This window comes from Panthera onca, chromosome C1 (genome assembly GCF_046562875.1).
Source record: "Panthera onca isolate mPanOnc1 chromosome C1, mPanOnc1 haplotype 2, whole genome shotgun sequence".
Taxonomy (NCBI): domain Eukaryota; kingdom Metazoa; phylum Chordata; class Mammalia; order Carnivora; family Felidae; genus Panthera; species Panthera onca.
The window spans coordinates 11,447,205-11,460,986 of NC_138346.1; the positions used below are offsets into that span (position 1 = coordinate 11,447,205).

The following is a 13,782-nucleotide window of genomic DNA, read 5'->3' on the forward strand; positions in this document are numbered from 1 at the left end:
TCAGATGCTTAACCTGCTGAGCCACCCAGGTCCCCGTGCCTCTCTCCAATCTTTGCCTTGTTATCACATGGCCACCTTCTCCCTGTGTGTCTTTGTACCTGTGTTTGTCCTTAAGCATCTCAGTCATATTGGAATAAACACCCACCCTACTCTAGGATGACCTTATCTTAATTATATCTGCAACAACCCTGTTTCCAAATAATTTCCATTTTGAGGTGCTGGGAATTAGGACTTCAACATACTTTCTTTGTGTGGGGGACACAATTCAGCCCATAACAGTCCGCCTTCTGGCCTCTCAAAATTTACATCCTTCCCACATGCAACATTACATTCACCCATTTCCCAACATTTCCAAAGGTCTTCACCATCCCAGCATCCACTCTAAGTCCAGGCTGTCATCAATTCAGAGTCCCAAACTTCATCATCGAAATCATATAGATCAATATGGGTGAGACCCAAGGGATATGATTCATCCTTTGGTAAAACTCCCCTTCACCTGTGAACCAGAGAACAAGGTATCTGCTTACAGAACACAATATCACAGGATAGAGTAGACATTTTCTTTCCAAACAGGAGATATTGAAAGGAAAAAAGGGGGTAATGGGTCCTAAGGAAGTCTTAAAAATTATCAGGGCAAGTTCTATCAGATTTCAAGCCCTGAGAATAATCCTGTGTGGCTCGATGCTCTGTCCTCTGGGCCAGATAGGGCGGCAGCCTCCCCGTGTTGGCCTTGAGGGGATCTCATCAGCCCAAACTTCTGCATCTGTGCCTCTGCCTTCAGGGTCATTCTTTTTTCATTTCATGCTTCCCCTGCCCCTGTTAGTCCAGGCTAGTAGCGATTCTGTGGATATAAAATTCTCAAAGACCCGTCAGACTCCTGTGCAATTCAGAGAGGTGCAAACCATCAGGCAAGAGGGCCCTCCACGGAGCATTCCTGGGGAACCCCATCTCTATTCCCAGCTTTTGCTAACATGGTTCATTGGATCCATTAGCCACACAGCTGAGCTCTTTAGCAAATGTTTGTCCAGCTATGCTCTTGGCACTGTTTGCAAAGTATGCTATCTAGATGGGCTGAGAATCTTTCAGATCATTGAAGACTGGTTCCTTTTTGCTTTGCAGTTCCTTCCTCAATTTCTTTCTTTTCCCTCATATTTTACTATAACCAGCAAGAAGAAGCCAGGCTGCGCCTTCAACCCTGCTTGGAGCTCTCCAAGCAAAATATCCAGATTCGTTTCTTACAAGTTCTACTTTCCTTCCAACAACAGAACAAAATTCCATCATGTTCTCTGCCATTCTCTAACAAAATTCACCTTTCCTCCAGTGTCCAATAGCGTGCTGCTCCTTCCCATCTGGGACATCATCAGAAACACCTTTACCATTCCTATTTCTAGCCACATTCTGTTCCTGGTGATATAGTCCTCTTTAAGACAATAGGCACTTTCTCCGTAGCCCTCTTCTCTTCTTTCTGAGCCCTCGACAGAATTGCCTTAAACAGTAGTATTTCCACCAACAATCTCTTCAAGGCATTCTAAATTTTTTTCTATCAAATACCCCCAAATTCTTCTAGCCCCAATCCATTATCCAGTTCCAAAGCTGCCTCCACGTTTTTACATATTTGTTACAGACCACATCACTTCCCAGCACCAACGTCGGTATCAACAATGCATTAGTCCTCATGATTTCCTGGATGCGAGGGAAACGTGCCAATGAAATGAGTCCCTAGTCCTACCTGACGGCCTCCGAACAGCAAGATGAGTGATGTGGCCGTTGAAAGTCAACTAGAAAGAAATCTGTCAAATCGCCATTAAAAATGATGAGGCCACGTGGTCACCGTGTGTTAAACAACACTGCCGGTTAGAAAGGGCAGAGCAAGGTCCAGATGGAAAATGCTGGCATGGAGAGCTGATTTAAGAAATCTAGATTTTAGAAAACACCACCACTTTTAATACTTAGCCATGGTGAGCTGGAACATAGAGATTATTTTCTTTTAATTCTTAATAAGTATATACAGTAAATGTTCACTAATTTAGAGACGATGCTAACTGAATTTAGTAAAACATCATGGAAAAGAATAGGTGTGGACAGCATGTATTTGGAGCAGAACCTAACGAAACTGACCAAGTGTTCTCTGTAATGGCCTGACCATAAAGGCCTGATTAAAAGGCAAATACGTATGACTTATGACCTTTCATATGTAAGTTAATAGTTATAAAGGGCTTTCAGACTATTTAGGTCCTTAAAGGAATAGTTTTCCTTACAAATCTAATCTCAAACCATAAACTTACTTTTTCAGTGTCTTCTTATTCTCTTAAAATAATTTTGAAATTACTTATACATTTTGTACTGATGATCAATGATTCAACTTAGCTGGGGCTATCAATATGAGCTGTTAATGTTATCAGCAATTCATTGGTCTTGTGATTTCCTGAGTCATGGGACTAGACCAGATTCTCAAAGAAAGGCTAGGGGAAAACCCTGGTATTTATCGCGTTACGCAGAGCCCCAGTCCTCTCCTGTTGACCTCATTTACTCCCCGGAAACAATAAAGTAGATCATTGTTACCTTCTTGTAATCAGTGGGACTAGGAGAGGTAAAGGAATTCAAGTAAGTTCAGCCAGCTATGGTTAGTTAATACAACAGAAAAAAAACCTATTATCAGAAGGTGCACGGCACAGTAATAGCCAGGATATCTATTAGATGCCCACCCAGTCCTTCCAGTACAGCAGCTCCACAAAGCGGCAGGACTCCCCACCTGAAGCAGCTGAAATAGCCCTGTGTCCCAAAACAGAAGCCCACTGCGTTCGATGCACCTGACATCCTCAGGAAGACTAGAAATTTGCATTTTGACATAATTGGGAGCAAATCGAAGCATCCGTTTGGTAACGTTTTAACTGATTTCCAATGACCTTTGAAGCAACAGGTTAAATATCAACTACGAATTATCATCTGTTTGAACTATTAACCACACCACTAAGATAACCTGGGATTGTAAATTCAGTAGTCGTCCCTTTTTCAAGCACTAACTCTGCCATTAATTTTAAAAAGCGAAAAATGCCTTGGAATTAACAAGGTCCGAGGAAGGAATGTTTGCATCTTTCACGTTGGGTTCTTTGCTCCCTTCAACCTCAGCAGAGACCTCATATCAGGGAATAGCGTATGCTTCGTGTTTCAAGGTTCTTTCTAGGGAGCCATTAGTTTTCCACAGGCCATAGAGCAAGCAGTTCAATCCAGAAGGTCTGTGCAGGCAAAACACCACAGAGCTCAAATGACACCGTCTTTTTGCAATAAGCGAAGATACCAGCAGGGGGCGAACTTGGAGCCCGTCCTCACACCCGCAGTCCGAATTCCGTATTCAAGATTTGTGGTAGCTGTTTCTCCACATGATCACTTGCTACGTGAAGCCTTCCATCGCGGTGGAAGAGACTCCATAGTCTAGTCAAACCAACCCGTTCATCCATTTTGAGTTCAACATTCTTTGACACCCTGGCTGCCAACACTTGGGGTAGAATGGGAAGTTATCCACTCTACAGGTGAGGAAACCTGAGGCCTCGGTCCATTAAGAAACTCGTCCAGGGTCACACAACTTAAAAGGTGGATCGGAGATCTGTATTTGCTCAGCTGCAAAGCCCGTGTTCTTCTCACCAGGAATTCCCCTTTCATTACTCCAGAACGATTTTCAGAGTAACCTCCATATTCTTGAAAATCCAATGGTGGCTTCTAGTTCCCACTCCAGAGGACAACTTTAAATAACCAGAACACTTGGGAAATATCTCCTTATTATATGATTTTTTTTGCTCAGTTAGAAAACCCTGTTTGGTCCAACGGATGTACTTTCACCAAGGAGTTGAAGACACCTTCCAGGAGACCTTTGATATATGTGATTCTGTGCTAGACTCGGTGACAAAAAGGAATCCCTGCCCCCACGGAACTCCCAGGCTAACTAGCAGATATGGATGTCAATACATCAGTGCCTCTGAAAGCCATCCACCCCGCAGACTGCATAGTTTAGGCTTACTGATTGGCATCGTTCTAACATGTACTGATGTGGGTGGTCTCCACAACGTGAGGTAGGTATTATTTTCCCTATTTTACAGATGAGAAATCCGAGGTACCGAAGAGATCCGGTAACTTGCCAGAGTTTACATGCTTGTAAGCAGCGGAGAAGAATGTGGACCTTATTGACTCCAGAGCCCTGCCCTTGACTTCCATGCCATAATGCCTCGCCAGGGCTGTAACGGAGACAGAGCATAGACTAAGGCAGGAGAGGAGCTGGAGAGGGTCAGGAAGCTTCGGGGAGGAAACGGTCGAAGACTGAGCGAGGGAGATTCTCTCAGAGCAGTGGATTGCCCTTCTTCGGGCTACCCATGTCTTCCTGCAGTCAGCCAACCTTAAGGTTTATCCTCCCGGACGGAAGTTCTGACATTTCAGTGTTAGCAACATAAGTGGGGAAAAAAGTAGACCAGGAACCAAGTATCAACTCAGAAAAATACTTTTAAATACCGTTGAATTTCATCCATGGTGCGATATTGTCATGTAATTCTTCTGAAAGTAGGTATTACAAACAATCCAAGTCACCTGGGTGGATGACAGTTTTAATTAGTTGAGGCTTCTGATGCTAAACCAATGTTTACTTTGAACTCAATGCTTAGAAGAAGCAAGGGGTCTATCTGCTTTATAAATCTTTACTCCCCCAAAGGCTATTTTATTCACCATTTTAAAGCATTCATTAATGAATTTCCAGGTCATCAACCACTACAGGGTGATAGGCTCAGGACGGGGACCATGAAGCAGACGTTTGCTTAGCAACTGTGTCTATCAAAATTCCACCAATCTTATCTCAGGCCCAAGATTTCTGCCTTAGGAGAAATTCCCTGACTTTTTTCTACTATGAAAGATTACAGGAGAGCATGGCTGACTGGCTTGCAATGCTGGGGACTGGTTTTTCATCAGTGACCCTGCCATTCCAGCTGAGATGAAATTTAATCCCGACTGCAGTGTTTTCAAATAATCATTAGTTTTCTCTTTAAACCAAGAAATGCAAAGGCAAGACTCAAGTTCCTGCGTTTTGACCTGTGGTATATATTTACTGTCGCAATGCTTTTCGTTTTTTCCTTTTTGGGACCAAAGGACAAATGGAACATGGGGAAGAGAACACAAGTTTTATGAAAAGAAACCATCAATCTTCTGACTTGCTTTTTTTTTTTTTTTTTTTTTTTTTTTTTTTTTTAAGCGTAACCATCCATGAATTGTTGCCAGACATCACCAAGCCATTCCTGGGTTTTTCCCACAGTCATCCTCTGCTGCTTTGGATTTTTCTCAATGATGAAACCATCAGAACCATTTGTTGTACCTTATTTAGCAGGACCAGATAAAAACATAAGCCTCAGCACGGTAAGAGTACTCACATGTTGATCTTAGTTTTACGTCTTGTGAAAACCGGCGTCTAAAGTTTTGGGTAGAAGCAAAATATCAGAACTTCTCGCAAACTCAAATGCGAACAAACGGGTCTTAATAATTTCTGCATGTCTGTCGTGCAAAAATGTAAAACTTTTTGATACAACAAAAATGGGGTGAATTCAAAACAGTCTTCCAGCTGCACACAAATCATACTCCAGGACGTCATTGCTGATTATCATGAACCTTTAGAAATAAAGCCATCCTTAGGTATAAATACAAACCTTACAGGGTAGTGTAAGATTGGGAAGGAAAAAGTTATGCAAAAGCATCTGAAAAAGTCCTCTGAAGATTTTTTTTGCCTCTTTACATATCAATATTAAGGCCGTTGTCAGCTGTTAGTCAGGCCATAGGATCTAATCCTAGGGAGCCTTTTAGTCAGTGGGTCTCAAAGTGTGGCCCTTGGACTAGTGCACCAGCATCTCTGGGAAACTTGTTAGAAATGTTCATTTTCAGGCCCTACCCCAGATCTCCAGAGTCTGAATGTCTGGTGTTTAACAAACCCTGCAGGTGAATCTGATCTGCATGAACATTTGAGAACCACCACTTTAAGCCACCGAACAATAACAAGGCCAGACAAAGCCCTGTATCAGTTTGATTTCTTCCGGCGGGGGGGGGGGGGGGGGGGGGGGGGAGTCACACCTGTTTTACGGGCTGGTTATTCAGCAAATGGGGCATAACAATTGCATCCCCCTTGGCCACCCTCTCCCAGAAACCATGCTCGTGTCCCTACCCGACGCCAAAGAAACTGCCTTGTGAACCAATCCACCCTTTTCCCTCCCAATAAGAAAAGCATGTGCCAATCTTGAATGCCATTAGGTGCAGACAGGTTTGGCTGGGAGAGAGCCCCGGGCTGGATTTAGACTCCAGGGACAGTCACAAAAAGCAGATCTGGGACGTATCTTCTCCCGGGTTAGTGACTACCCCTGAGTGTCAGGAAGAACAAGAATAACGTTCTACCAAACTGTGAGAACACGTAGGTAAAAGGGGACCTGGGAACTCAAGGGGTGAGGGCACAGATTAGGTCAAAACAAAGGGCACTCCTAGGCTCAGTAAGTGGGTGGTTTATGTCAGTGATCTGAGATCCTAAGGTTTGAGAGGGTCAGGGAGACCCCAAAAGAGGGTCTACCAGCCTTCTTTACATCATCTTCTATCTGCTGTAGATTCCGCTTACAGAAGCGGAAATAATCATGTACTGTGGATGGGCTCAGATGATTTGCTGATATAACCAGTGTTCCCTGGAAAATCGTGGCCAAAGCCGATTTGAGCAAGAGAGAGACAAGACACTAAGCAGTTTGGTTTGGGTTTTGGGTCCTCCAAAGCAGCCCAAGAAAGTAAGGCCAAGAATGCAGAAGAACCGAAGGACAGATCCCTTCTTCTGATACTGAGTCTTGAACTGGTCACTTGTTCTATATTTTCCTGATCATCCAGACGACAGCCTGATGGTCTGCACATTTTACATACTGATGGGAATCAAAGGTAAATATGGTCAGGTTCTGCCAGTGCCTGGAACATTCCTTTTAACCTTATTGAAGGAGAGGAAACTATCTTAAATGGACAGGAACAGCACCTGAGCAGCCCTGAACCGCCCCGGAAAAACTGTTGAGCTTAGTTTATGCATTAGGGCCTCTTTTCCCAGCCTGGCGAGCGTATGCAGATCATATTACATTTCAAAAATGTAAGAAGCAGATCACTGAGAACGGCAACCGCTCTTTCTTTATACCTGGAGGAAGGAACCCACATGTCATGAGTATCTCTGATTTGGGGACTTCTTTCCCTTGAGTTTCAGTTTCCCGTTGCTTTCCATCATATTGTCAGAAAGTCCTGTGGAGGGTCAAACTGACGGGGGCCCAGCAATGCGTCCTGGGATGGATACGCGTCATGTGGATAAGATACATGTCAGGTGTGTGTTCCGCTTCCTCGTGCTTGTGTCCTCACACCCTCCCCGTTTAACCTCACAGATCACAAAAGAGGTCTTTCCCATCTGGACATACTCTTACCTGGCACTGCTGCTTCCAGTGTTCATCGTCACCGACTACGTCCGCTACAAGCCAGTCATTATCCTGCAGGGGATCAGCTTCGTCGTCACCTGGCTGCTGCTTGTGTTTGGTCAAGGATTAAGAGCCATGCAGGTGCTAGAGTTCTTCTATGGGATGGTCTCCGCCTCCGAGGTGGCCTACTATGCCTACATTTACAGCGTGGTCAGCCCGGAGCACTACCAGAAAGTGAGTGGCTACTGCAGGAGCGTCACCCTGGTGGCCTACACGGTGGCCTCGGTGCTGGCCCAGCTCCTGGTATCCCTGGCCAGGCTATCGTACTTTTACCTCAACGTCATATCCTTGGCCTCTGTCTGTGTGGCCCTTCTTTTCTCCCTGTTCCTACCAATGCCTGAGAAGAGCATGTTTTTTCATGTACAACCCGGCAAAGGAGCTCCTCCCAAGCCACCGGGAAAGGATGCTTTCTCAAAGGAACCACAAAAGGATCGCAAACCGGTCTGCAAAGGATTAGTCACCTTTTCAGGGAACCTGGGTGACGACGATCCGCTGAACGATCCAAAGCCGGGAAATGTAACGTTGAGAGTTTTTGTGCAGTGGTTCCAAGATTTGAAGGGTTGCTACTCCTCAAAGCATCTTTTTTACTGGTCCCTGTGGTGGGCTTTTTCCACAGCAGGTTTTAACCAGGTTTTGAACTACGTTCAAATCCTGTGGGATTACAAGGCACCATCCCAGAGCTCTGCAATCTATAATGGAGCAGTAGAAGCCCTTGCAACGTTTGGAGGTAGGTCCACCAGACTTTCTCTTTTCAGTGTGGCGGAAATATATTCTTTCAAATCCTAGTCTCGGAGAGATTGGTTGTAGAGGTGTCAACAGTGAATACCAAATATTTCGAAAACAAAAAGAGCTTTTGTCACCAAATTTTAAAAAGGCAATGAATTTAAGGGAAGATTGACAAAACTATCCATGGAAAATAGTGTAATCCACCCCTAAAAATAGGGACTGCAAATTTGTGTCCCACTGGCCATAAAGAGTTGGACAGTTTAAGGCAAAACTACCAAATCACTTTCCTCTCTAACCACTCTGTAACACTAGCCTTTAAACTATGGTTTGCAAACCATTAATAGAAGTGGGCAAACGATGGCCCATGGCCCACCAGAGATAATACTTTTTACATTTTTAAGAGGAAGTTGTAAGGGGAAAAAAAACAGTATATGACAAGGGTTGTAAAAGTAATAAATCCAAGCAAGCAACCAAATAAAAACAGAGAAACCTATGTGGCCCACAAGCCTAAAATATTTACTATTGGGCCTTTATAGAATATAGGTCTTGAGATTAATGTAGTGGATTTCTAACCAGCATTTTTAAATCAAAGAACAGAATAGAAAATTTAGAACGGAATGGAATGGAATGGAATGGAATGGAATGGAATGGAATAGGATAGAATAGAATAGAATAGAATAGAATAGAATAGAGAATAGGGAGCATAGCAGCTTATAAGGATAAGTTTCATTTTATGAAAATTCTGTTTACGCTCACATATAAGTGTACCAGTGGACATATGAAGTATATTTCCTTTTCAGGCTATGGTCAAAGAAGTTTGAAAGCTACTGTTCTTTTTTTTTTTTTTTTTTTTAATTTTTTCTGTTAGCGTTTATTTATTTTTGAGACAGGGAAAGACAGCATGAACGGGGGAGGGTCAGAGAGAAAGGGAGACACAGAATCTGAAACAGGCTCCAGGCTCTGAGCTGTTAGCACAGAGCCTGATGCAGGGCTCGAACTCACGGACCGCAAGATCATGACCTGAGCCAAAGTCAGATGCTTAACCGACTGAGCCACCCAGGTGCCCCATGAAAGCTACTGTTCTAAGAGCTACTTTACCATTTCAAAGGTTCCCATCAAGACAACTTAAATAATATATTTAGATCTTTCCTTCATTCTACATGCGGGAATTTGCCAAAGCTTGTTGTCTTCTGATTAAGATTATTTTCCATACTCAGCTTCCCCATTACCTACCATATCCAAATATTTTCTAGAATAATAGTGAATCCAGCCTGGATTCTTATAATCTTCTACCCTATCTCTTCTCCGCAGCCAGGTTATTGTATTGTATAATTTTCTCTCTGGCCCTTCATATGTATTATACTTTCATTCAAATGTTTAGTAAGAGCCAGTAAGAAGTGCGTCCCTCCACAATAGCCCTTCACAAATAGTGATTTTTTTTTTAATGTTTTATTTATTCTTGAGAGAGAGAGAGAGTTAGAGCATGAGCGAGGGAGGGGCAGAGAGAGAGCGGGACACAGAATCCAAAGCAGGCTCCAGGCTCCGAGCTGTCAGCACAGAGCCCGACGCGGGGCTCAAACTCACAAACTGTGAGATGACCTGAGCCAAAGTCGGACGCTTAACCGACTGAGCCACTCAGGCACCCCAATAGTAATCTTTGATTATGGAGAAAATGGCAAGGTGGCAGAGGCGGGTCCTCCAAGAGACTATGTGTGTTTCTGAGTATTTATTGCTTCTCCTTGAGCTGACTGACAAGTGTCTGCTTCAACCTTATTCACCCATAGATGGATTTCTGATACTGCATTTTGTCCACCAGAAAAGAGGCAGCAAGACTGAATGACCTTGAGAAGGTCTCTGGGGGATGGAGTGTTTCCAACTTGTGCCACTAGATTCACCCTTCAACCCTGTCCTGGGCTTCCTTCTTTTGAAAAATTTCCCTCCTGGCTGAGAAGCTACAGCAGTTTTGGGGGAATTTTAGATTCTTGTCCACGGACTCTTCCTTTTCCCCAGAACCTATTTTGTGCAGTTTGAAATACTTTTCCAAAGGGAGTGAGGTGAAAAGAGTGAGGGAAGGTGGGCTGACACAAGAGTTAATGGTCTAAAGTCAGAAGGGTAGAGGTCAGAGCTGTCTTTGAAGTGAGCCCAACAACGCACATGGATTTTCCTGACATAACAAAGCTTTCACATCAAATAAGACTTTGAAGATATTATTTTTGAAGTTGGGGTGTTCCACACCCACATATTTATTGAACATTTCAGGGTCCATTGTTGAGGTAAGAGTCTTCTCATTTCCCTTTCTAAAAATTCCATTTTGGCTCCTAGAAACCTGTTCTTGTATTTGTTTACCTTAAACCCATTTCCTCTCTAAGGACTTGCTCCTGGAGAAAAGGGAGGAAAAAAAAAAATCTTCTTCTCTTCAGATAATGTGTAGAAAATGTCAAGTGTTCATAAAGTTTATTCTTTAAAAGCCCCCTAAACACAGCTGTTCTTTAGTCTCTTTGTGATAGCGAGGATCCTAATTAGTGTCAAATTTTTAGGTAAAACCAGGAGAAAAAGGAGTGGTTTGCTGACTTAAGACCTCACGTAAACTAAGCCATGTCTTTAAGAAAGAAAGCTAAGGGTAGTAAGAAACCTGACAAATGGTTACTTTGTTCACAGCACGTTATAGGAACACATTATAAGAACGTGTATATAATGCACATTGTATCGATCTGTCCTAAGGATATGTCTAGGGACTACATGTTGGGCTTGGGTCAAAGTTTCTCATCCTCAACAACATTGACATTTCGGTTGGGGAAATTCTTTGTCGTTGGGGGGGGGGGGGGGCAGGCGTCCTGTGCATTGTAAGATGTTCCACAGCATCACTGGTCTTAACCCCCTAGATCCTGTTAGCATACCACCACCACCACCACCACCCCTGCCAAGTCATGAAAACCAAAACTGTCTTCAAATATTGCCATCTGTCCCCTGAAGGGCAAAAGACCCATGTGAGAACCACTGGGTTATGGCTTGTTTAAATTTGAGTTAGAATCAGTGTTTTTGCAATCCTTATCGCACTCTTATTAACACTATAAATTGATAGGTCCAATTTCTCCAGTAGGCTATACTATTTTCAAGAGCAAGAATCCAACATTTACCACATTTTTCCACAGAGAAACTCCAAAACATTTGATGGGTGAGTAGGTGAATGAGTGTGTGAACAAGTATAAAGGGGAATGATCAAACCAACAAATGGTGGGAAAGTGTATAGAGAGAATTCTTTAAAAGAAGTTTGGTACCTGTCAGGAATTTGAGGAAATTTTTAAATCAATGTTATAGAGAAGATAAAGAAAACAGAGACAGGGACACTGAGAGCGAGTCTCTCCTTGCTAGAGTAGCCGTAACGTGGCACAGAGAAAGACATGGAAGCAAGAGCTGGCATTCAGCTTGAAAAGCTTGGCGTCTCACTAGGTCACCAAGTATTCCCAATTTACCATTCCATACAGTCTGCTTTGTCTTGACTGAACTTTAGTCAGACTCCTCTCCTTACTACGGATCCCTGGACATTCTGCCTTCTCCAACTCTGAGTAAACACGACACAATATGGAATGTGCCCCAGCCCCCATCAGTTTCTCCTGAAAATTAGCTGACCACAGCAGGACACTTTCCTATCAGACTCCCCTGATCATTTCCCCTTGCTTGTCCAGCTTCCCCTTCAAAGATCCTGCTTATGTCTGCTTGCCCTATAGTGAAGGATTACCCTATAAAAGAAAATTCTTTTTCTGTTTGATTTCAAGATGCTTGCAGATTTTGGCAATCAGAGTGTTCTATTACAAGCCTTTCTTCTAAATAGAGCCTCTCCCTATCAAAGTCTGAATTTGTTTTTGTTTGACACCAGATTTCTGAGCCTGAGTTTTATCCTCTGCAAAGGGAAGAAGAAAGGAAAAAATGGGCTCTACAGGTCCATTCCAGTGTGTGATTTATGGACACCCAAATTCAGTTGATCTATTTCAAACTTGAAGAGGAAAAGTTATGTACACTTCACAAAGCCAGATCAAGTGATTTTCATTCAATCGATGTTCACGATGTCTATTTTTTTTTTTTTTTTTTTTACCAAAGCCTGGAAATGCTTCAATTTCTATCCAATGTGAATTTTAACAAAGCGGCACGCTGCTTTGTTATGCACGGAATGACAAGATGTAATATACGTTGATTCCTTTCTTTCCAGGGGCTCTGGCAGCCTTCACAGCGGGCTGTGTGAAAGTCAATTGGAACCTCGCGGGAGAGCTGGCTCTGGCGATCTTCTCAGCGGCAGATGCAGGCTCTCTACTTCTCATGCATTACACAACTAATATTTGGGTGTGCTATGCCGGTTTTTTGATATTCAAGTCAAGTTACATGCTTCTCATAACGATAGCAGCGTAAGTATTTGTCATTTCTTTCTTTATCTAAATCTGAAACAACAAAATATGTTTATTTATTCCTCCAGTTCTTCTGAATGGCATTTGCAATGTTATATTTAATGCTAAATGTAAGCGACAACGGGGGGGGGGTTGGGGGGGGACGGGGGGAGGCACCTGGGTGGCTTAGTCAGTTAAGCTTTGGACTCTTGGTTTCAGCTCAGGTCATGATCTCACTGTTTTTGAATTCGAGCCCTGTGTCGGGCTCCATGCTGATAGCCTGGGGCCTGCCTGGGATTCTCTATCTCCCTCTTTCTCTGCTCCTCTTTTTCTCTCTCTCTTTCTCTGTCTCTATCTCTCTCAAAATAAATACATAAACTTTAAAAAAAATAAGAGACAATACAACTATATTCTTATTTTAACCAGCTCTCTCTTGGGACTTGGTTAAAGTTATTAATCAGGCAAAGAAAATTCAAAGTTCTCACAAGTAATAAACAGTGATCTGCCCTTACATTTTGATTTTTTTATCTTTTTTTATATTTTATTTACTTAATGGAATAATTTTATTGATTTTTTTTATTTTGTAGTCCTCTTTTTTTATTTATTTTAGTAAAAACACAGCATGAGATCTACGTCTCTTAGCAGACTTTTTTTTTTTTAATTTTTTTTAACGTTTTTTTATTTATTTTTGAGACAGAGAGAGACAGAGCATGAACAGGGGAGGAGCAGAGAGAGAGGGAGACACAGAATCGGAGGCAGGCTCCAGGCTCTGAGCCATCAGCCCAGAGCCCAACGCGGGGCTCGAACCCACGGACCGTGAGATAGTGACCTGAGCTGAAGTCGGCCGCTTAACCGACTGAGCCACCCAGGCGCCCCGTTAGCAGACTTTTAAGTGCACTCTACAGTATTGCCGTCTATAGGCACAATGTTGTTCATCAGACCGCTAGAAATTTTTTATGTTGCATTACTGAAAGATCGGTATTTATACATTAAGTAGCAACTCTTCATTTTCCCCTCCACCCAGCCCCTGGAAACCACCATTCTTTCTATTCTTCGCTTCTTTGAATCTGATTACTTTAGACACCTCACATAAATGGAATCGTGCAACATTTGCCCTTCTATGACGGACACATTTTATGTAGCGGAATGTTTCCAGGTTTCATCCATGTTGT

At 42.9% G+C, this 13,782-nt stretch overlaps 1 protein-coding gene across 2 annotated transcripts in view; it reads left to right on the forward strand.

Annotated features, from left to right (window-relative positions):
- LOC132672199 (thiamine transporter 2-like) overlaps positions 1-13,782 on the forward strand; it is a 41,235-nt gene that overhangs the window by 11,246 nt on the left and 16,207 nt on the right. For both annotated transcript variants that reach the window (XM_060623986.3, XM_060623987.3), the window contains 3 exons: positions 5,231-5,391; positions 7,416-8,232; positions 12,439-12,631. In XM_060623986.3, the coding sequence (XP_060479969.1) occupies positions 5,242-5,391; positions 7,416-8,232; positions 12,439-12,631 (1,160 nt within the window). In that variant the 5' untranslated portion in view covers positions 5,231-5,241. The remainder of the gene's footprint in view (positions 1-5,230; positions 5,392-7,415; positions 8,233-12,438; positions 12,632-13,782) is intronic.